The sequence below is a fragment of the Gamsiella multidivaricata genome (assembly GCF_025024155.1).
Source record: "Gamsiella multidivaricata strain RSA 2152 chromosome Unknown BC939scaffold_15, whole genome shotgun sequence".
Classification (NCBI taxonomy): Eukaryota; Fungi; Mortierellomycota; class Mortierellomycetes; order Mortierellales; family Mortierellaceae; genus Gamsiella; species Gamsiella multidivaricata.
Genome location: NW_026251723.1, coordinates 266,779 through 288,965, shown reverse-complemented (window position 1 = coordinate 288,965; position 22,187 = coordinate 266,779). Strand labels below are relative to the sequence as shown.

At 51.3% G+C, this 22,187-nt stretch overlaps 5 protein-coding genes across 5 annotated transcripts; 3 read left to right on the top strand and 2 right to left on the bottom strand.

Moving 5' to 3' along the window:
- The first annotated feature begins 949 nt into the window (after nt 1-949).
- Nucleotides 950-4,850, top strand: BC939DRAFT_443867 (uncharacterized protein). Its single transcript, XM_051554599.1, has 6 exons — nt 950-1,168; nt 1,355-1,443; nt 1,556-1,598; nt 1,680-1,811; nt 1,942-2,403; nt 2,500-4,850. The coding sequence occupies exons 1-6, from the start codon at nt 1,112-1,114 to the stop codon at nt 4,729-4,731; spliced, it is 3,015 nt and encodes a 1,004-aa protein (XP_051414812.1). The 5' UTR covers nt 950-1,111; the 3' UTR covers nt 4,732-4,850.
- Nucleotides 4,830-7,052, bottom strand: BC939DRAFT_70704 (Alpha/Beta hydrolase protein). Its single transcript, XM_051561851.1, has 3 exons — nt 6,710-7,052; nt 6,265-6,503; nt 4,830-6,172 (listed from the first exon to the last, which is right to left on the bottom strand). The coding sequence occupies exons 1-3, from the start codon at nt 6,889-6,891 to the stop codon at nt 4,890-4,892; spliced, it is 1,704 nt and encodes a 567-aa protein (XP_051414811.1). The 5' UTR covers nt 6,892-7,052; the 3' UTR covers nt 4,830-4,889.
- An 819-nt stretch (nt 7,053-7,871) lies between these two features.
- On the top strand, nt 7,872-12,897 carry BC939DRAFT_500862 (Shikimate dehydrogenase; the record flags this gene model as incomplete). The annotated part of the gene is made up of 2 exons (XM_051560090.1): nt 7,872-8,574; nt 8,762-12,897. 2 exons carry the CDS (start codon nt 7,872-7,874, stop codon nt 12,895-12,897), a joined length of 4,839 nt encoding a protein of 1,612 aa, XP_051414810.1.
- A 272-nt stretch (nt 12,898-13,169) lies between these two features.
- Nucleotides 13,170-14,431, top strand: BC939DRAFT_443865 (inositol phospholipid synthesis and fat-storage-inducing TM-domain-containing protein). The gene has a single exon (XM_051554598.1). The coding sequence runs from the start codon at nt 13,276-13,278 to the stop codon at nt 14,338-14,340; it is 1,065 nt and encodes a 354-aa protein (XP_051414809.1). The 5' UTR covers nt 13,170-13,275; the 3' UTR covers nt 14,341-14,431.
- A 518-nt stretch (nt 14,432-14,949) lies between these two features.
- On the bottom strand, nt 14,950-20,266 carry BC939DRAFT_500860 (uncharacterized protein; the record flags this gene model as incomplete). Its single annotated transcript, XM_051560089.1, has 7 exons — nt 14,950-15,275; nt 15,364-16,003; nt 16,102-16,995; nt 17,110-17,433; nt 17,530-18,203; nt 18,292-19,068; nt 19,195-20,266. The coding sequence occupies 7 exons, from the start codon at nt 20,264-20,266 to the stop codon at nt 14,950-14,952; spliced, it is 4,707 nt and encodes a 1,568-aa protein (XP_051414808.1).
- Nucleotides 20,267-22,187: the final 1,921 nt, after the last annotated feature.

Genomic DNA, 22,187 nt, shown 5'->3' with positions numbered 1-22,187 from the left:
TAGATGTAGTTGTGTTATTCTAGGTCTTTCATATTATTCATATTACTTGCAGAGCTATGAACGGGCGGAGGTTTATTATGAAGTAGGAGGGAGGGATAGGCTAAATTATGGGATGGTCCCGCCTGACTGCATGAAAAGAGTTACCATTATTCCTGGCTGCTATGGGCATAATATGGATACAGCGGAAACAGAGAAACGAACACGCACTGGTTGCTCATGACAATAAACCATTGTTATGATAATATGGGTACTCGACCGTAGTACGTAAGAAATGGGTACATGATGTATGGGAATCGGATCGGCATGTTCAACCTCAGGGCAAATGCAACACATGCTGGTATATTGCCTGCGTGTCCTACAGGACAGCAACGGACTTTCTTGGGTGGAATGATGAAATAAGCTTAGGATACATTTCACATGTGTGCCGACTTTAATGCTGACTGAGCATTTTAAATTTCTTAAAACGGCCTCTGTTCGTGCCGCAAAAACGAGAGGCCAGGCAAAAGAAAACGCCGGCAACCTCTGGTGTAGCATCGCTGAATAAAGTTAGTTGTAGACATATTCCTTGGAGACACATGCATCAACGCGATATTTATTCTGCCGTTGTTGATGATGCTGTATACATGCAAACGTCGTATACTCAATAGTCCGAATGCATGGAAAGAGATAGGGATATGACATGAGCGAGCGGAGAGGTGCTTACTGTAGATTATGTATCTGCCCTGTTGTAAGGGGGCTCTCAATGGTCGGTCTTTCTTCTCCCCCACTAAGAGGAGGGGTAGGCGCATTGAGTATGCCAGTGGAGAAAAGTAGCTCCTCAGTTCTACTCGCCTGGCGCGTGTGCGGAGCAAACTCTTCTCCATGTGGACATGGACTCTGCTTCAAATACCTTGCGAAAAATATATATTCAGTTTAACACTTTGCATACAAACTACGCTCTCTGTCTTCTCTTCTTCTTTCTTCATTCTTCTGCTCATTCCTCATCGCATTCTCATTCTGCATCTGCATCTCGCTCTTTCTTTTTCTTTTGCGAAGAAACAGGGCGTGTTTGTGCCTTAGCGTTCATAATTTAATTTCGTCTTCCAGCCATTGAAGCACTGACCTCCACAAAATGGATCCCCTCGAATACTATGCTCTCCTCAAGCTGGTTGATGCTCCCGGTATAGTGGTAAGTTGTCTTCTATTGTTCATCCTCGCAATTGAACTCTGCCAAAGACGATAAGGGCTATCGATCGACCCTCAGTCTCCCCTGCTTGGCTCTTGTCGTCTAATATTGTCCTTTCTTGTCCCACCTGTTCATGTTTGTTTGTATTTTGTACACTCGAATGCGGTCATTGCTCGTTCTTCATATTAGCCTGGCAAAGGTCCAGCCTGCCAGTATGTTCAAACACCGTTGGTTTCCGCGCCCAATGCCTCCACCCCGACATGGGGATGTCCTGCAGGGTAACAACCTCCTACGTCTTTCTTGCAGATCTGCCAATGACAACGCTTGCTTAGCGGTTTAGGCTATTAGATTTAACGCCCAACATTCGACCTTGTATTCTATGGTTAATAGGCACTTCTGTATTTCGCCAAAACACTCAGCTCCCTGCACGCCAGTATGTTTCTATTTTTCTCTTGATGTGGTTTTCATTGTAGATATCGGAAGCGAAACTCACACCAGTATCTCGTGAATCTAGGGATTCTATTGTCCTTCAAATACAGCTCAGCCTATGTATTGTTGCCCGGGCTATTATTGTTCGAACGACACGACGACCATGACCTTGTGCCCCCAGAACCAGTACTGTCCCGCAGGATCCGTCGGAGGAGGTGTAAGTAGCATCTTGATCTATTCTCTGTGTTGTCCCGCTATGGGTAAGACAGACGCGTGGTAGTACCTTACGACAAATATCTTATCATTTTATCCTCTTCTCAATCTCTTTTATGCCTCATTAAAAAAAGACATCGTGTCTATGGCTGGCGTCTTGCCCTGCAGGTAGCAGCTCTGCTTCTAAGTTCGGTCTAATTCTCTTTGTCCTGGTCCTCGTTGTCGGCATATGCATCGTCTTTTATATCCATAAACGTATCTTACGCGTCAGGACATACCATCTCGAGAAACGACTGCGATGGATCCATAACCATAATACCGGTCATGACAACCTGCTGCTCGCGGACGAGGCTGATCTGGAGGACGACCGGGACGACGAAAGCGAGGAAAGCGGAAGCCAGGAACAGGTGATTCAGATCGATGGGGAGAACGGCAAAACTGGGTCTGTGTCGCTGGATTCGGACAAGACAGCGGCTGAAGCAGCACCCCCAGCGAGACCAAAACTTAGAAGAAAAATCACCAGGGTTACGCAGACGTTTGACATCGAGTTCGAGCACTTGGGTCTGACGTTGTCCAATGGAACCACTATTCTGGAGGTATGAGCTGAATCATTTCCTATGTTCATTCTATTATGAGAACACTTCAGAAAGTCTCTCATGCTTACTTTAAATGCGTCTCCTTATCTGATATAGAATATATCTGGACATCTAAGGAATGGAAGAACCTGCGCCATCATGGGTCCATCTGGTTCCGGAAAAACCACGCTCATTTCTATGTTGACTTCCAAGATCCCTAAGGACGAGGGTCGTATTCTGATCAATGGACAGGAGGAAGAGCTGAGTCATTACCGTAAACTAATTGGATATGTGCCCCAGGACGACATCATGTTGCGCGAACTGACCGTCCACGATGTCTTGCTGCACTCTGCCTACATGCGATTGCCTGCCAAACTGACCCGGTCTCAGATGACGGAAAAGGTGCTCGAGATCGTCGACTTCTTGGGCTTGAACTCAGTCATGGATTCGGCTGTCGGAGACGCGGAGAAGAGAGGCATTTCGGGAGGTCAAAGAAAGAGGGTCAATATTGGAATGGAACTGGTTACAGATCCAAGTATCTTGTTTTTGGACGAACCTACCTCGGGCCTGGACTCGAGTACCAGTGGAGATGTCTGCAGGCTACTCAAGTCGATTGCGCGGAAGAAGGGATTGACGGTCGCTGCTGTTATTCACTCGCCTTCACCTGTGGCGTTCGACCAGTTTGATGATCTATTGCTTCTGGGGCACGGTGGCCGCGTGGTATATCACGGACCTCGAACAGAGGCATCGGCGTATTTCGCAGCTATCGGATTCCCGGTCCCCAAAGACTCGAGTCCATCGGATTTCTACATGGATGTAATTTCGAATAATGTCAAGTCCAAGTTCACAAAAAAGTTTAAGCCCTTCTGGTTGTACCGGTACTGGGAGTCCTACTGCAAGCGCGCCCAGTGTTTCTACGCGGATCCCAACACAGGAGTCGAGTACAGGCACCCTCCATCGCATGGCTCGGGTACATCTTCGCCTCACTTTAATCCCCGTGCCTCTGCATACTCGAGCCTGAACCAGTCCGCGATGTCGATCCAGCAACAGGGACATGGAAATTCGGAATCCTTGGCGATGACTAATTTAAACGAGTCTTCCTTGTTGGGGCTTCCTTCTGCAGCACAGAGCCCTGGCGTGGCTTCCAATTCCTCGAACTCACTTCACCCTTCATCCGCATCGCAAGGTCAGGATAAACGCCATAGTCGCCATAAGAGTGTGACAATGCTTCTCAGCTCCACCCACGGATCGGCACCCTCGACACCTCGCGCCTCGATAGCATTATCGGATTTCCATTCCATGTATGATAGTCCACCCCTGCCTGATAAGCTGGGATGGGCCGAGGCCCTCAAGAAGACGTTCCGGGTCTTTATCATCGACAGCCGTATGTGGTGGCACGGAGTCTTCGCAGAGACTAAGGAGACGATCCTGGGATTGTTCCTCAAACGTCGAGACCCGATCCGTAATACTGCCTCGCCGTTCAAGATGTTCTGGCTCTGTCTGTCTCGAGCGCGTCTACAGATTTATAGGAACCAGCGACAGTTCCTGTACGATCAGTTGTTGCATCTGGGCTGCGGCATGTTTATTTCGATCGCGGCCTCGAAATTCGATTACCTTGGACGGCAACCGGACTTGGTCTGTGCAATGACGCCGTACCAGCTCAAGTACGCCTGCACGAGCCCGACGGACCATTTGACAGAGGTCGGAGTGTTCATTGCGCTTGGAGTGTGCTTTGCAGGGATCTCGGTTGGATCTATGACGTTCGGTGGCGAGAAGCTGGTATACTGGCGCGAGAAATCGTCGGGTCTGCTCACGCTCCCCTATTACATGGCGAAGGTTATTGCGGACATTCCGAGGATTATTCTTGCGGGGATCATGTTCTCGATCTCACTGATCGTGTTCTTCAATGAGCGATCGAACTACTTTTATCTGCTGTTCGTAATCATCATGTTGTACGCCGTCGCGTTTGCGATGGGATACTTGCTCTCGGCACTGATTCCGGCGTCGAGGGTGGCCTTGGTCGGGACAGGGTTCACACTGGCTTGGGCGATCGTGTTCTCGGGCGATGCACCAGACCTAGCGGATGTAATGAAGGATGATGCCTCGGGCGGGTATAAGGCGACGTCGTGGATTTGGGTGATTTCGGCGCCGAGATACGCGATCGAGGCGATTTATTTGAGAGAAGTGCAGGCACGCCCGTGGGCGGAGATCAGGGATGCACCGTTGGCGCACACGTATGAGCTGGGGCAATTTGCGTGGTGCTTCCAGGCGATGGCGTGGATTCTTTTGGGGTGGCATGTGCTCGCGTTTATTAGCTTTAAGATGAAGGATCGGTCCAAGCAGCGTTAGAAGTTGGAGGAGAAGTTTAGCATCAGATATACATTTAATACCATCAAGGAGGCACGATAGTGGCAGCTAATAATAATAATAATGCAGCAAATGCAGGCTGTCTTTTGAGGATTGTCATGGTGGGTTTACACTTTATAAAGCAACGTGAAGCTGTCTAGTTATGCTTGTTCTGAGAACGCTGTGCTGATAATCTTCTCCTGTCCTGTCGCAAGTGTCTTCCAGAACCGCTCCGCATCCTTAGACATATAAACGCCCCCATCCCTCAATTCTTCCTCCGCCAGCTCAATCCCCCGCCTATCACCCGCGACTCTGAACGGAATGCTCTTCGCATGGACCAGTTCCTCCTGCTGATTCGCAAACGCGATCCAGACCCTCTGCATCTCCTTGCCTAGTGCGAGTTCCTCAATCGTCAGGACCTTTTCCGCGAGGGGCGGCGAAAAGAGCATCGGTAACTCACCTGCATGCAAGGCCCCCAAGCCGGGAACGAGTTCTACCATCTTTTGCATCTCGGCGTCGAAGAGGTAGTGCGATACCTTGAGCCCAGGTCCAGATTCGGAGGAGCGTTTCTTGGCAAGCGCGAGTAAGGTGTCGTTGAGGACCAGGGTCGGGTACATAAACATCATATCGCCCGTATACTTTGCAACGATCCTCAAAACATCCACGTCCGTTTCCGGAGTTCCGTAGATAGATGTGAATAACGGCATAAGTTCCTGGACAGGACACATTTTCTGAAGCAACGTGGGCCAAGTCTGCATACTAAGTTCCCCAAACAGACGGGCAAAGGCTGTGCCCTCATCCTTGTTCGCGCCAATAAGTACGCTCTTCAGATTCGGGTCGTATGCCGCCAAATCCTTCGCCAAAAATTGGATTGGGATCTTGGACGGGATGACCTTCCCGCCATCATAAAAGGGTCGATATCCGCCCGTAGTGATCGCATTCCCGACCTTTGCGAGGTCCTCGCCCGGTAACGCCCTCAGGCGCTTGATCTTCTCCTCCTTATTCAGATCCAATGGGATTCCCAGCCCCTGAAGCAGCGCATCAAAGATCGGTTGGCCCTCTTTCTGCGGGAACCCTGGGGTGATGGTATTGACAGTTCCGGACTGCATGATCGCGTGGTCGAAGAGTCCGTGGTGGGAGGGGGTGAGGAGATGGTAGTGGATCGAGATCGAGCCTGCTGATTCACCCCAGGCGGTGATATTGTTTGTTTGACCGCCAAAGGCAGCAATGTTGGATCGGATCCATTCGAAGGCTAGCTTCTGATCCATAAGGCCCCAGTTGCCGACAGATTGGTCGTAGGGAGGGAGATCGGAGGAAGTAGAGGAAATGTCGTGGATGAGTTCTTGAGAGGCAAGAAAGCCAAAGACATTGACGCGGTAGTTGATGGCGATGACGATAACGGGCTGGTGGAGCAGGATCGAATGGTGCACAAAGTTCGATGCATCTATGTATCATGGAACACAAAATTGTTTAGGAGCGAATGATATATATTTCTGACCATGCTACTTCACTTAGTGAAGATGACGGAGGACTTACTGTAGAGTGGCACGGCATTGGAGCCGTCCCGGTAGGCACCGCCGTGGATCCATGCCATGACGGGTACGGGCTTGGCATCGGGTTGAAGAGCAGCCAGGGGGACATAGATATTGAGGTTGAGACAGTGGTATTCGTCGTGGTCGAGTCCGAACTGGTACTTGCCCGTGCCGAGGGGCTGAAGGTCCTTTGGAACCAGCAGGTGAAGCGGGTACAGTGACGGCATCTGTGGGCAGATCGGTCTGTCATCATCACCATCATTTGAGGAAAGGAGGACGCTCAGTGTCAGGATAAATTTTTCCCAATGCAAGACATTTCGTCCAACCCCACACTCCCCTTTTTCTCTCACGGCCACTTTACTATGGAAACCACCACACGCACCCAGACACCCACGCACCACCAAGGCAGATGCACCCTTGTATGCTTCCTTAGCGGTTGTTCTGCTTACCCCTGCTTGGTAGCATCGCGCACACCGGTCCAGGGCTGTGGCTTGACGGCAGCACGCCAGCGTTCAGGGACAACCGCATAGGGCACATTGCGGAAGACAGCAACCCGACGGCTGCGGTCAACTGAGCCGCGGAGGGTACCGTAGTTCGGGATCGTAATCTCAATGGTTTCGTTGGCTGCCATTGTTGCTTCGTATCCTGGTGGGACTGAGGGGATCTTTTTATGGAGTGGGTGTGAAAGTGAAAGGGTAAATGAAAGGGTAAGAGAGTGGGTGTGTGAAGGGCAGTAGCAAAAGAGACAGGCGTGGGTAAAGAAAAGGAGTGCAGAGATGTGGAGGGTACGACAAAGTAGGGAGGACAAAAGAGAGTATTTATATGAGCATATGAGTAGGAGGCAGCAGAAGAGATCGAACGCCAACCGCTCCAATGAAGCGCAAGAGCGCGAGCACAATGATCCAAATACACGTTTTACGAAGAATTAGGCACTATTACAAGGATCAGTGCGTCTAGGGAGAATAAAAGACCGACGATGCCGATCGGCGTAAATTGTGGGGTAGAAAGAAGATTGGGCAAGGTACGATTGGTTGCCCTGAACGCGCCTGAAGTGCATTACGCGTTTTTATGGGTCTTTGCTTCGCCCTGGGGATAGACAGTGGCGACACGTACATTGCACCTTGCAATGGCTATGTTTTTACTGCGCCTGTTCATGGCCGCGTCTTCGTGTGGGGTTCTTTCCTAGAAAATCGTCGAGTTGCAACCCAGTAGAAGAAAGGGCGGCGTTTCTTTAATTGCACATGGGTGTCTTACATGGGATCTGTAATTGCACGTTTGAGACTCATCTCATTGGCTGTCACCAAAAATGAGATCCCCACAACATCGCCGCTCTCTTTCCTCTCTGAGTCAAAGTGTCCTATCAGTTACTCAGAAAAGGTTTCCTTGGTGCCTTTCGTCTCCATTTCATTCATCACTCCTTCCATCCAACTCCACCTCGTCACCTTCCCTCTCTCTCTCCTACCTTCCGCACCTTTCTCCGTTAACTCCTCCTTCCCCTTCACAGCTCGGCCTCTTTTCCCTTTTCTTAGTACGCTCCACGTACATCCACCCTGGGAAAAGAGCAATTGAGCGTTTATCACACCTACATTTCACACCCTTTTATACAACGACATGAGTCACCCCAATCCCCATATCGACAAGGTCTCCATCCTGGGGCAGGAGACCATCTGTCTCGGCTTCCACATATTCGACTACCTCCTCCGTGACACCCTCTCCAATTTCAAGGCCTCGACCTATGTCGTCGTCACCGACATCCATCTCCAACATCTCTACCTCGACCGCTTCACCCAGGCCTTCCACAAGATCTCCCAAGAGATCTTTCCCTCGTCAGCGCCCCGTCTTCTGACCTATGTCATCCCCCCAGGCGAAGAATCGAAATCCAGAGCCGTAAAGGCCGAGATCGAGGACTATTTCCTGGCCCAGGGCTGCACTCGCGATACGCTGGTCTTTGCGATGGGTGGAGGAGTTATTGGCGATTTAGTCGGCTTTGTGGCCGCGACCTTTATGCGCGGCATCCCCTTTGTCCAGATCCCGACCACATTGCTCGCGATGGTCGACTCGTCCATCGGAGGCAAGACTGCAATCGATACGCCCCTGGCCAAGAACCCTATCGGCGCCTTCTGGCAGCCAAAGAGGATCTTTATCGATCTGTCCGTCCTCGAGACATTGCCTGAGCGCGAGTTCGTGAATGGAATGGCTGAGGTGATCAAGACCGCGGCGATCTGGAACGAGAGCGACTTTGTGCTGCTCGAGAATGGTGCCGAGGCCATTCGCGATGCGGTTCTGAAGCCAGTTCGTAACGTCGAGTTCCAAGGTAGAACGATCTCTTATCTTTTGCAAAATGTGTGACTGAATCATGATGGTTCATTCACCTCAGAATTGAGCTGAACTGAGCTGAGCTGAGCTGTGCGCACGCCAGGCTTTGATCTTGGTTATCAAAGTTCTTTTGTACTTCTATACTAAAAACGCAATATTTAAAATTGGAAAATGATTCATACTAGGTGCGACCTTGGAGACACGCACAACCGCACAACAATTGCTCCTTCAAGTCGTTATGGCCTCCGTCGCCGTCAAGTCCTACGTCGTGACCCACGATGAGCGCGAGGCCGGTATGCGCGGCTTGCTCAATTTCGGCCACTCGATCGGACATGCCATCGAGGGTCTCGTCACCCCTAAGATGCTCCACGGCGAGTGTGTCGCCGTCGGTATGATCAAGGAGGCTGAGATTGCTCGTTACTGCGGATACCTCTCCCAGGTCGCCGTCGGGCGTTTGACCCGTTGCATCCAGGCCTACGGTCTCCCCGTCACTATGGAGGACAAGCTCGTCAAGACCCATATTGGTAACCAGTACTGCTCCGTCGATGAGCTCATGCAGGTCCTGCGCGTCGACAAGAAAAACATGGGTAGTCAGAAACGTATCGTCATGCTCTCGGGAATCGGAAAGACACTCGAACAGAAGCCTTCCAATATCTCGGACGGTATTATTCGCAAGGTTCTCGCAGCTTCGACTGTGGTCCATCCTCGCCCTGTAAATGTGGGCCCCGTCACACTGTCGCCTCCTGGATCAAAATCCATTTCGAACAGAGCCCTGGTATTGGCTGCACTGGGCAAGGGAACCTGCCGATTAACTGGATTGTTGCACTCGGATGATACGCAGGTCATGTTGACGGCCTTGACCAAGCTTGGGGCTGCGACCTTTGAGTGGGAGAACAATGGTGATACTCTGGTCGTGCACGGTAATGGCGGCAACATGCACATTCCCGACTCGGAGCTCTATCTCGGTAACGCAGGAACTGCAGCTCGATTCTTGACCACTGTCAGTGTCCTGGTCCCTCCTTCGGATGTCGCTGGCCAGAAGACCATTCTCACCGGCAACGCGAGAATGAAGCAGAGACCTATCGCTCCCCTGATCGATGCCTTGACCGCTAATGGATCCGAACTCAAGTATCTCGAGAGCAAGGGATGTCTGCCCTTGGAGGTAACTCCCTTCAGCTATGGCCTTGCTGGAGGCGAGATCCAGTTGGCTGCTTCGATCTCGTCCCAGTACGTCTCCTCAATTCTGCTCTGTGCCCCCTATGCTACCAAGGAGCCTGTGACTTTGGTCTTAACCGGTGGTCAGGTCATTTCTCAGCCCTATATCGATATGACCATTGCGATGATGAAATCCTTCGGTGTTGCGGTCGAGGCCCTCCCCAACAACACTTATCGCATTCCTCAGGGTGCTTACACCAACCCTGCAGAGTACTTGGTCGAAGCCGATGCCTCCTCGGCCACCTACCCGCTCGCAATTGCCGCCATCACCGGTACCACATGCACTGTTCCTAACATCGGCTCGGCCTCTCTTCAAGGTGATGCAGGATTCGCTGTCAACGTCCTTCGTCCTATGGGATGTACTGTTGTTCAAACCGAGACTTCGACGACTGTTACGGGCCCTCCAATCGGCACCCTGAAGCCCCTTGCCCACATTGACATGGAGACCATGACGGACGCTTTCTTGACGGCTTCGGTTTTGGCTGCAGTGACCCAACCTGCAACCCCCGGCGGCGAGAATGTGACAAAGATCAGTGGTATTGCCAACCAGCGTGTCAAGGAATGCAACCGCATCGCGGCTATGATGCACGAGCTCGGCAAGTTTGGAGTGACGACGTCTGAATTTGACGACGGTATCATTGTCCACGGTCACGATATTGCCTCATTGACTCCACCCAAGGACGGTGTCAAGTGCTACGACGACCACCGTGTAGCCATGTCGTTCAGTGTGTTGGCCAATGTCGTCCCTGGAGGTACCATCATCCGCGAGAAGAAGTGCGTTGAGAAGACCTGGCCCACTTGGTGGGATGATCTTGAGGGCAAGCTCGGCGGCCGTGCCTCGGATATCGATCTCGGCCCTCCATCGGAGCACCATGACTATGAGGTTCAGTCGTCATCTTCAAGCAGCAAGAAGGGTGTCAGCGCCAAGAGTGATGCTACGGTCGTCGTGATTGGCATGCGTGGGGCTGGAAAGACTTCCATGGGTCAGTTCGCGGCCAAGGTATTGAGGCGTCCGTTCGAAGATGTGGATCATTACTTTGAGAAGACGCTGTCGACGACGATTCCAGAATTTATCAAGGAACATGGATGGCCAGCGTTCCGTGAGCAGGAGGCCAAGATGCTTATTGAGTTGTTGGAGAAGCATCCCACTGGATATGTTATCTCATGCGGTGGCGGCATTGTCGAGACGGCATCTTCGCGCGAGACATTCAGGAAGTACACGGCCGAGGGTGGAGTGGTCCTGCATTTGGTCCGCAGTATCAGCGAGATCGAAGCGTACTTGAACAAGGACACGACTCGCCCGATGTACGGAGAATCGATGCGCGATGTCTGGGCTCGTCGTGAGGGCTGGTACCGGGAGTGCTGCAATTATGAATTCGTGGTCGCGGGGCAGCAGCTAAAGGGTATCGAGGCCGAGGATGCGAAGGAATGGGCGCTGGTGGAATTGAACTTTGAGAGGTTCTTGAAGGTCATTACCAAGTCGGGCGCCAAGGGCCAGAAGCGCGCAAGCCGGGCACAAATTGCTGCCAAGCCAACATTCTTTCTCTCGTTGACCTTCCCAGATGTCAGCCCTGCGTTGCCGCATCTGTCCAAATTGGCGCTCGGTGCAGATGCGATCGAGTTGCGTGTGGATCTACTGAAGGTCCCCGACGTCGATGTTTCATTCCGTGATCATGTTGCACAACAGGTGTCATTGCTGCGCCGTCACTCGGACCTCCCGATCATCTTCACGGTCCGCTCGGTCTCGCAGGGAGGACAGTGGCCCGACAATGATACCCAGGGCATGGTATCGTTGCTGAAGGACGGTCTGGAATGGGGTGTCGAGTATCTGGATGTTGAAATCGGACTGCCCCGCAATGAAATTGATGGGGTGCTGGCAAGGCGGGGTAACACCTTGATTGTGGCCTCGTGGCACGATTGCCAGGGTAAGGTCGCTTGGTCGTCCGAGGAGATGGAGGGCCAGTACCGACTCGCAAAGTCGATCTCACCCGATGTGATCAAGCTGATTGGCACCGCCAAGTCGATGAAGGACAACTTTGAGTGCTCCGAGTTTGCGACGAACCATACTGCAAAGGCCGGAGACCTGCCGTTGATTGCGATGAACATGGGAGCCCAGGGCCAGCTGTCGCGTGTGCTGAACAACTATTTGACACCCGTGACCCACAAATTATTGCCGGTCAAGGCTGCCCCGGGCCAGTTGTCTGCACGCGATATCCTGACGGCTCGTCATATTGTGGGCTTGTTGCCGATGAAGCAGTTCTATCTGTTCGGCACACCAATTTCGCAGTCGCTTTCGCCTTTGATGCACAACACGTCGTTCCAGTCGCTTGGTCTCCCGTATAACTATGGTCTGCATGAGACGGCGTCTGTGGATGAGTCTGTTGTGGAGAGGATGCGCGCGGCAAACTTTGGAGGAGCGAGTGTGACGATCCCACACAAGCTTGAGATCATGGAGAAGTTGGATGAGATCACGGAGGAGGCCAAGGCTATTGGCGCCGTCAACACCGTGGTGCCTGTGGTCGACGAGAGCAGCGGTAAGACGATCCTGGTGGGCGATAACACGGATTGGTTGGGCATCCTTTATCAGATCAAGCGACACCAAAGCTCGAAGCAGACTGTGCAGCGCGGTCTAGTGATTGGCGCAGGCGGCACGTCGCGTGCGGCGTTGTATGCTCTACATCGTCTGGGTGTGCAGGAGATCTCGATCTTTAACAGGACACTGATCAAGGCGCAAGCGGTTGCAGATTCATTCAGGGAGCTGTTTGAGGTCAAGGTGTTGAGCTCGAGCGAGTTGCTGAAGGCTGGAGGCAGTCAGAGAGAGTTTGATGTGGTGGTGTCGACTGTTCCTGGAACGATTGATTCGGCTAGTATGTTTGACGAGTCGATCTTTGGAACAAAGAGGAAGGGAGTTGCGGTCGAGTTGGCGTACACACCCAGGTTCACGAGGTTCTTGAAGCTGGCGAGCCAAGCCGGGTGGGCAACCGTTGAGGGAGGACAGGTGTTGATAGAGCAGGGCGGTTGGCAGGCGCGCAAGTGGGTCGGCAGGGAGTGGGACCTGGAGAGCGTGCAGGCCCAAGTTGATCTTGCGCAGGCCGGGCGCCAGTAAGACACACCACGCAAATCCATATCCTCAAATGCGAACATAATCAATCTACACATCTGCGCTAGCTTATCTTGGCCGTCCAGAGCGAATAAAAAACCAGCAATGTATTCAATGTATTTTGGTGGCAACAACTCAGGAACAGCATCGTGGCAACATCAAAGGGTATCCTGATTGGATGCAAAAAAAAAAATCGCCTTAAGCGGTGGAGCGCCAAGCAAATGGGCCCCTCTAGATTTTTATTTTTATGACCGCACATGCCAACGGAACCTTAAATGGTGCCTCATACCTCGTCATCGCACTCTCCTTCGAATGTCTTCTTTACCCTGACAGAGATCTCTCTTCTTTTTCTTCTTTATTCTTCTTTCATCACTTGCAGCCGCCATGGAACAAGTCGCTGCCTCATCAATACACCAACGGAGGCATCAAGAACCGCCCTCGCCATCTCAACGAGACCGTGCTCCAGATTCTCCTACAGCCTCGAACCTACAAAGTCCACTCATCTCCTCCGCGACCGTCGACGAACTCGTCAACACCCTGGCCTCTCAAGTCCCTGTACCTGAGGCACCCTTCTCGTCATTCTTACTCCCGCATCAGTACTTATGCTTCCTATTCCCCGCAACACTGGTGCTCGGATCGGTCTTTGGAGCCATCGGAGGGGACAAGTCGTCGTACTTCTCCAATAAGCGGAATATTCTGAACACGCTGTTTGTCAAGAACGGTTGGGGCTGGACATCGTTCTTCTTCTTGGTGTACCTCGCAATCGTCTTTGGAAATAATATCGCTCAACAGCAGAGCCAGCAGGAGCGGGATGAACGTAGTGGTGAGAGATCGCAGGAACAGGACCACAATCAAGGCGATACCCTCACTCGCACCCGGACCAGGTCCACACCACCAGCAGTTGTATCTACAACCACCCCTTCCGCCATTTCCTCCACATCGACGACGATCCTAGTTAAAGCCCTCCTCCGTTGGTTTCTCGCGACCATGTACTGGTACATTATTTCTCAATGGTTTTTCGGCCCCGCACTCTTTGACCGTGTCTTCGTCCTGACTGGAGGCAGCTGCTCGATCGACGGACATTACTCTCAATACCACTGCCGAAGGATGGGCGGACAATGGGCCGGCGGGATCGATATCTCTGGACACATGTTCCTCCTCGCGCATGCGTGGCTGTTCCTGATGGAGGAGTTGTCGGTGTTTATGAATGTGCCCCAGGCATGGACGGCGTTGCAGGAAGGACGGAACAAGAACAAGAAGGCGGCTGTTCTGGCGGTGGTGGGATTGTGCGGGTTGTGGTGGTGGATGTTATTGATGACGAGTGTCTACTACCATCACTTGATGGAGAAGATGACGGGGTTGTTCTTCGGATTGTTGTTCTGGTTCTGCTCGTATGGGATTGTGTATAAGGTCATTGACTTTATGCCGGATCAGGCGGTGGTGTTTTAGATGGTATTACAAAGCAAAATAGAGAATGCTATCACAGTGACAGCAACTTCTTAGCTCTCGCTTAAACTAATAAAAATGCATTTGGCGATGTTTAATACAAGTCGGTCGAGACGAGAACAGGAGGCTTCGGCAATGGACAGAGTGGCATATCGTGCTAAAGGACTTGACGTTGCATCGCGAAGGGGTCGCAATCGAGGCGGTGACGATGTCAAGAGGCGTACAGACGACGATGTAGAGGGTTTTCTGTGGTCGCACGGACACATGCATCTCAAAGAAAATCCATGTCAGGATCGACAGGCAGCTGGCAGTGCGCGATAGCATGGAGGCGTCGGTACTGGGTTGGTTGCCGAGACAGCATCCGTGCCATGTTCTCAAATGAGAATTGGGCTGTCTATTGATATTGCGCCCGGAAAACCTTAGCTTTTACAGATTAGCTCAACTCTACGCACCCTCAATGATGAATGTATATTTATTATAGGCGATCGAGATTAATGGGCGTTCTATGCGTAGTATGATCATAGACCGATAAAAAGTATATGGAAACGCGAGGATGATGAGAGAGAATTAGACATTATGGTATGTAGTACTTTCGTTGTAGTTGCTCGAACACTAGATAGAGGTAGCGCTCATGTCCGCAACGTTCACACGATGCTGCTGCTGCTGATCACTGTTCTCGAGGGGCATGATCCGTCCGTCGTTGGTATGGAAGATCTGATCAAAGTCCGACATCAACAGCGCAAACACGCCTGCTGGGATGCCGAGCGTCGGCGAGAACACAATGCCGACATTACGTGCCGTCATCTTGTTCACGTCCGCGTTCTCGACAATCTCGATCAAGTGCGCCGTGAGTGCTCGCAGAAGCGTGTAGTTCGCCTCCGGCAAAGTGGCCACAAGACGTGTCAATTCATCAACACGGTCTGCTCGGTTAGTCAGTTCTATAGAGAATGGAACACAGGAAGCGTTCAAGAGTTAAGAGTCTGGCAAAAATAATCCAAGCAATATAAAAAGGATGAAAGTACATACCAATCACTTGAAGAAAGTCTTTGTGTAACTCCCGTGTGAGGACAGAGGACGGCAGATCTCTGAGGAACAGCTTCAACAGGCCCGCAACAGCATGGATATCATAGTACTCTTCGCTTGCCAGCAGTGGTACATCTCCCTCGTGATTGAATCGGTCCTTCAGGCTCTTGATCACAGCCGAGGATCCGTTCAGTCGGTAGATACCTTCTTCCAGCTTGGCCTTGTGTGCGTTCAGGTACTCAATACACCGATAAACGACCGCAGGAAGCTCATAGCCAGGCTGTACTCTAGCCTGATCGATCGCCTGTTCTAACGAGACGCCAAAGACCTGGCGCGTGGGCGCCAAATTGTATGCGCCCTGTCCAGATGGTTGTACGCTCATGTTTCCATTAGAGTTCTGGTTGTTATTGGTATTACTGCTCTTGCCCAAGAAGTTTCTCAGTCGGGATGAATCCTGGTTTCCGCTCGTAGGTGGTCCTCCTTGCGACTCCTTTGAGCCCTGTTGTGCCGAAGCCACAGGCGCCTGAGCTGCTAAATCTTCCTTGGTGGCCTTCTTAGGCCAGTGGAAGGTCATGCGGGACCGTTGCTTCTTTTCTGCTACCTCTGCAGGGGTAAGGGGTGGTGCCTGTGGAGAAGGGGTGGGCTAGCGAATGAACACAAAAAAAAAAAAAAGATACCACGTTAGAGATCATGTTGCATTGAATGCGACAATAGTCCATCCAGATAGATCATATTTCTCACCTCTTCTTGGCTTTGGAGCAATGAGTGCGTGGACTGATTCCTAGGTACCTGCTGTGGGGGTAATTGTTGCTGTTGTTGTTGTTGTTGTTGTTGTTGCTGCTGCTGCTGCTGCTGCTGAGGCGAGTATTGTTGTTGTTGTTGCTGCAGATACTGCTGTTGCTGTTGCTGCTGCTGCTGCTGAGCCTGATATTGCTGTTGCTGCTGCTGTTGGTTGTTGTACTGTGGTGGCACTTGCTGTTGGTTCCAAGGAGGCTGCTGTTGCTCTTGCTCGCCATACTGGTTGTAGTTACTCCTGTTATTAGGGGCATACTGACCCTCAGCAGATTGTCTCTCAGCAGAAAGTCGATCATCTATACTGACCCCAACGGGTATTATGGGCGACTGAGGCATTGGGCCATTCCTGACCTGAGGTTGGAACTGCTGAGTCGAAGGTGAAGGCGGCACTGACCGCTGCTGTCTCTCATACGCCTCTTGGTTCAAAAGCAACTTCTCATTGCCCTTAACTGAAGCGAGCTCCTTGATTGGCGTGGCTGCCACCTTCTGAATTTCTGGCAACCTCCTTCCGGGCTTCTCCTTCTCGTTCAGCTCCTGTTGTGGTTGTTGCTGTTGCTGCTGGTCCATTGGCTCCTTGCCAACATAGAGCAGCAGAGCACCAACCCACTGGTCTCTATCCTCATCCGTTTCTGCGCAAAGAACGTGCCGCATCACGTTATTAGGGTTACGCTTGGCGTCTGCGACTGTCTGGCCCTTCTTGGGTTCGAGAATAAGGAAAGCGTGTCGATAAGAGTTGGGATCAGTTGCGTTTTCTTTGTTGTCGCCTACACTATCTTGGCTTTGCTGACGACCAATCTGAGCAAATGGCAGGGCGATGGACCCAAGGTGGTGGCCATCCTTCTGTTTAACGGAAAGTATTTAAAGCAAGATGGAAATTAATAGCCGTCAGTCAAAAGTGGTAACAAACATAATATACATAGACATCCTGTTGGATGCAAAGAGAGGATGACTTACGGTGTCAAAATATTCCAGAACAGGTCCCCTCAGGACAAAGTAGCGAGTCTTCCATCCACCAAAGTTCTTGCCACGCTTGGTCAGGTACCCCTCCTTCCAGCCCTCTTGGCCTTCCTTTCGGTTGCCACGCTCGACAATGTTGGTGCTCAAGATCTCGCAGAGATCGCGGGTATCCTTGATGCGTAATGAAATAAGCTGCTGCAAGTACTGCTCCAATGCGAGCTTTCGGGCATCAACCTTCGAGGGCGCATTTGTACTGAAAAGACCCTTGTCAGGGAGTCTGGGCAGGTTGTTGATAACGTTCCTGGACTGAGTAATTCGCAGCTGTGTTCAAGCAAGTTGAAAATAAGGACTTGGTTAGTTACGCATGACATGATTACAGAAGACACTTAGCAGGAGCGGCATGTCGATTTGTGTTACCTTGGAATCCAGATTGACAAAGTCGGTATATTGCTTTTCCACCCGCCAGAGTTCATCGGCCTCTTTGTGTGGGCTTATTCCTGCTAGCCCTTGCACCTCCTGTCCGATAGAGATCAAGAACGTCAGAAGCTCCCTGCCCTTGTCGTTGACCTTGATATTGCTGCCAACAACCAGCACAGAGACGAACTCAAGGTTATCGCCGAACATATGGAATGCCTGTTGATGCACTGTGGGTCCCGATCGTCCGTATCCCTGTGATGGCTGAGGGTTAACCAGAGTATTCGTAACGGACGAATTTCCAGATGGGGTGGGCGAGTTTGAGCGCATGGTGGCGTTCGAGCTCTCGAGCATCGGCTGAGAGTCATATCGCTTTGGTGGGGGTGGCATGGGGTATTCCTTGGATGCATCATCATCGTCGCGGTTATGGGATGTAGTGCGAGCGCCGATCTTGGGGTGTCCTTCGAGGGTTGGCAGGGAAGACTGGCGTCTCCTTTCTCTGTTCTCGGGTAGCAAGGGAAGCTGTCCGCTTGACATGCTGGATTGCTCCATCCAGTTTTCCTCTTGGGATGGTGGTGGGAAGTTGATATCGGGCTTCACATGGGCATCCGTACTGGGATTGGCACCATTCCATTGTTCGGGTGGGTAGCCCTGGTGCATGGTCTGCACACTTGGACCTATTAGTATCAGGAAGTAATTAGTTAGTCGTGAGAGAGCTTGAGGGCGGATGACTAGCAATGTGCTAGAGCGAGGTTGCAAACATACTCTGAGCTTGATTCATAAGTTGGTTTTGGAGCTCGATCTGTTGTTGGATGTTTTCCATTGCAACAGCTTGACCCAGTGCTGCTGCATGGCTTTGGCTATCGGTAGTAGCATTAATGGGGCCTGGCGGCATCTTGCGGTTGGGCGAGCCCATCTTGTTCATGAACACTCTGAACTTCTCTGCGTCTTGGTCAATAATCGCGGCAATCGGTGACGCAGGCGTGGACAGGGAGTTCATTCCTGTCGGCGAAGAAGGACCAAGATCCTGCGTGTTCAGGGACTGAGGGGAGAGACTGGCGGGGGCCATTGGGATCTGGTTGGAGATGGCCTTGCGGCCGCCCAAGGGTGCTCCTTGGAAGGTCAGCTTTGTGGGTGCGGGTGAGGACGGAGAATACATCGTCTGTTGCTGAGCTGGGTCAAAATCAGGGGCTGGTGATTCATACGCGCTAGGTTGCTTCATAGGAACCTTGGACATGGGCATGGCGCTAGGATCCTGTCCGCTCAGGTCGTGATGCTGCTGCGTGGAGGGCGACAGCGGAGAGGGCTGATCTGGTCCACAGTCGCCTCGTGCACGGGTGGGGCTCAACAGAGGGCCTGAGGGGCCCTTGCGTCTTGATCCCTGCTGGGCCTGGTAATACTCGTCCTCGTTATCCGAGGCATCATTCTGGTCGTCTCTGCGCTCTCGCCGAGGTGATCTCGGCGGTAAATGAGGCATCAAGTGGGGTGCAACCACAATGCTTCCTGAGATGTTGCGGGGTGCGCCAGGGTTGCCTGCGTAACCTGCTTACACAAAAAGACGATGGTAAGAAAAGTAAGATAAAATTAGATTATGTCAGCTCATGCAATGTATAACCGTATTTCAGGCCATAACACCAAACGATATCTGTTGCTACAAATTATAATTACCATCCTGAGAGTGGTTAGCCTCTGAACGACCAGTGAATGCGCGAGGATCATGCTGAGCAGCGTATTGCTGTCCTCGGCCGCCTGCCATCTCAGCGGGCATCTGAATGTCATATGGCTCCCGCGATCCGAGTTCGTCTTCCACCACTGGGTGAGTTGGGCGATTTCGGTCGTACTGATGTCCATTGCCATATTCGTGGCCATTGACGTTAGCCTGGAGTTCTTCTTGGCCAAGCTCGGCCTTGGGGCCCTCATATTCGCCTTCAGAGTTCGAGGACGGAGTTGGGGGCAGTGTGGGGTGAGGTGCCCTGTGCGATTGTCCATGTTGTCTGGGTGATTGTTGGTCGTGATGGTGGATACGATGTTGGTGCTGGTGCGGCTGCTGGTGCTGGTGCTGGTGCTGATGCTGGTGTTGATGGTGTTGGCGGTGTTCGGTGTTTGAGGAGTTGGTCGAGGAGAATGAGGCGTTGGGGTTGAATGCTGAGACCTGCTCGGACTCCCGCTCGCCATTCACGTTTGCATATTCTGGATTAGGATCGCCTTCTCGTCTCTCCTGAGAGTGTTTCGAATGCTGATGATGACCCTGTTGATGCTGCTGAGACTGGCTCTGACCTTGATTCTGGTAGTATTGTTGCTGCTGCTGAGAATGTTGATGGCCGTGTCCATTCATCTGAGGATAGCTGCCGTTAGGGTGTCCATTTGACTGCTGATGCTGCTGTTGCTGGTGGTGGTGATAGGGCTGCACTTGCTCTTGAGAAGAGGACGGGAATGGGGTAGACGTTGCCAACCCCTGCACTTGACCCTGCCCTTGTGTTTGTGCTTGTGCCTGTTCATGTGTGCTGTTCTCTGCCTGGCGCAGGAGATCACGCTCGGCAGTGACCTTGGCAACATCCTTTTGCAGGTTCTGGATGATGACACGCTGCTTCTCGATGATCTTCCAGAGCTGATCGTTCTGGGAGCGGAGCGAGTTCCTCTCGGAGACGATCTGCTGCATCGCAGAGTCGTTACTCTGGTCGTTTGTCTGTCCCTGGGACGACTGGGACATAGACTGGTCCGACCGAGCGCCGTGAGTCATTTTACTGCAGGGCGACTAACTGTATGGACACACAAGAGATGAAGACGCTTTAGTCGGTAAGACAAAGAAGATTGGACAAAAGACAGGCGCAGATCGGCGGATAAAAGCGTTAAAGTAAAGGGGGATGGGGGATTGGAATTAACGAACAGTAAGCTTTTCGGATGATTTGAGTGAGAGAACACAGCGGAGGAGCGGACGAACAAACATTTGTATATATAGCGAGGAAGAGATATATATACACATCTGCTCGTACATTTTCACTCATTCATCTCCGGGAGGGGAAAAGAACCGAAAAAGAGGCAATTGATCGAAGGCAGAACAGCGTATCAAAAAGGAGACAGACATAAACAGCACAGGAGATGGAGTAGAGGAGTTGTAGGAGTAGGTCTGGTCCTTCCTCCCAACCGTTGCACTTCTACACTTTCTCGCAGAGATAAATGCTTGTGTCTACTGCCAATAGATCGAATGAATCGATCATATCGAGTAACTGACCCAGTAGAACAATGGCACAGTTAACTCGATTGACACGACGCGGCGCGGAGGCAATTGCACTGTCGTTTTAAAGGTTTATAAAGCGTAATATGTATCCCAATTGACATGATTTGTGTTCCAAGGAATAGGTGTGACACCAATGCAGGTAGGTGGTCGGCTATGCATAGTCGGGCAGAAAGAACGAATAAAAAAAAAAAAATAGAAAAAAAGAAAAAGAAAAAAAAGACTTACAGAGTGATGCGGATTTGGAGGAGAGGAGGAGGAAACCAAGCCGAAGGGGTGGGTTGCTGATGGAGTTCAACCGACGAAAAGTCTCCGTTACGCCTGTGGATGTGTTACGAATGTGATGTGTGCGGTACTAGAGAAGGAGACAGATGTAAAGTGCGAGTGGAGTATAGAAATGAGTAGGCAAGGTGAGATGAGGGAGAAAAGGAGAGGGGAGAACGAATGGAGTGGAGTGGAGTGGGGCGGAGTGGAGTGATGATGGGAAGAGAGAACAGACCAAGGCCCAAGGGAGGGGGGAAGAGAAACAAACAAAGTGTGCTGCTTTCTACAGATGAAGGGGTATAGACGGAAATAAGGTGCCGTCTGCATCTACAGCAGTTACAGGTGTCCAATTATCACGTACGGCCTTTCTTTCCCTCATGTCTTTTTTCTTCTCTCCTTACCCTGGACTAGTAAACCACTCTCTGCCCCATCACCACTTATAACCACCGATTCAGCTTATTTTTCATTTTCGTTTTGCATAAGACGCATTATCGACAAGCAAGTGCATTGGATAATTGGGGATTGCCATTTGAATTAGCTTGGCAGCATGTGTTTGCTTTTTCATGCTGCTCTCCCCTGCTGCCCTGTGTGAGTATGGATCTTATTATCATATTATCATATTATTGTCGTTATTCTCTCAGTCATCACAATCGTATCATCAACACCCACCCGTCCACAGGCAGGGTCCTCTTTCTTCGGCCGGTTTAGTTCGGCGGATGCTGCTTGACCAGCTGGCCCTGTTTTTGGCCCTTCTCCTGGGTCGGGTACAAAGGCTCTCAATCATCATACATCACAATATAAAAAATGCATTCGTACTGCAAGGCCGGCTCTTTTCTTTACACATGTACTCAAACGGTCGATGGGTCTGCATGTGTACGTACAACCCTTACGTACTCTTCTATCCATTCTCCAACCCTGCTACATAGAACTTTTTCACCGTCTCCCCAAGCACTTTTCTAACGAGACATGATTACCGCGAACATGCCGAAAATGAAACGAAATAAAGTTCTCAGGAACCACTGAGACATCACGGGGGATTCTCAGGAATGACATGGACACAGCATTGCGCTGCAGGAATGTATGTGTCGATGCGCAACCATCTAACTGTCTCTCCCTGGAAGCGAATAGGGGACGACAACGACAACGAAAAAAGAAAAAAAAG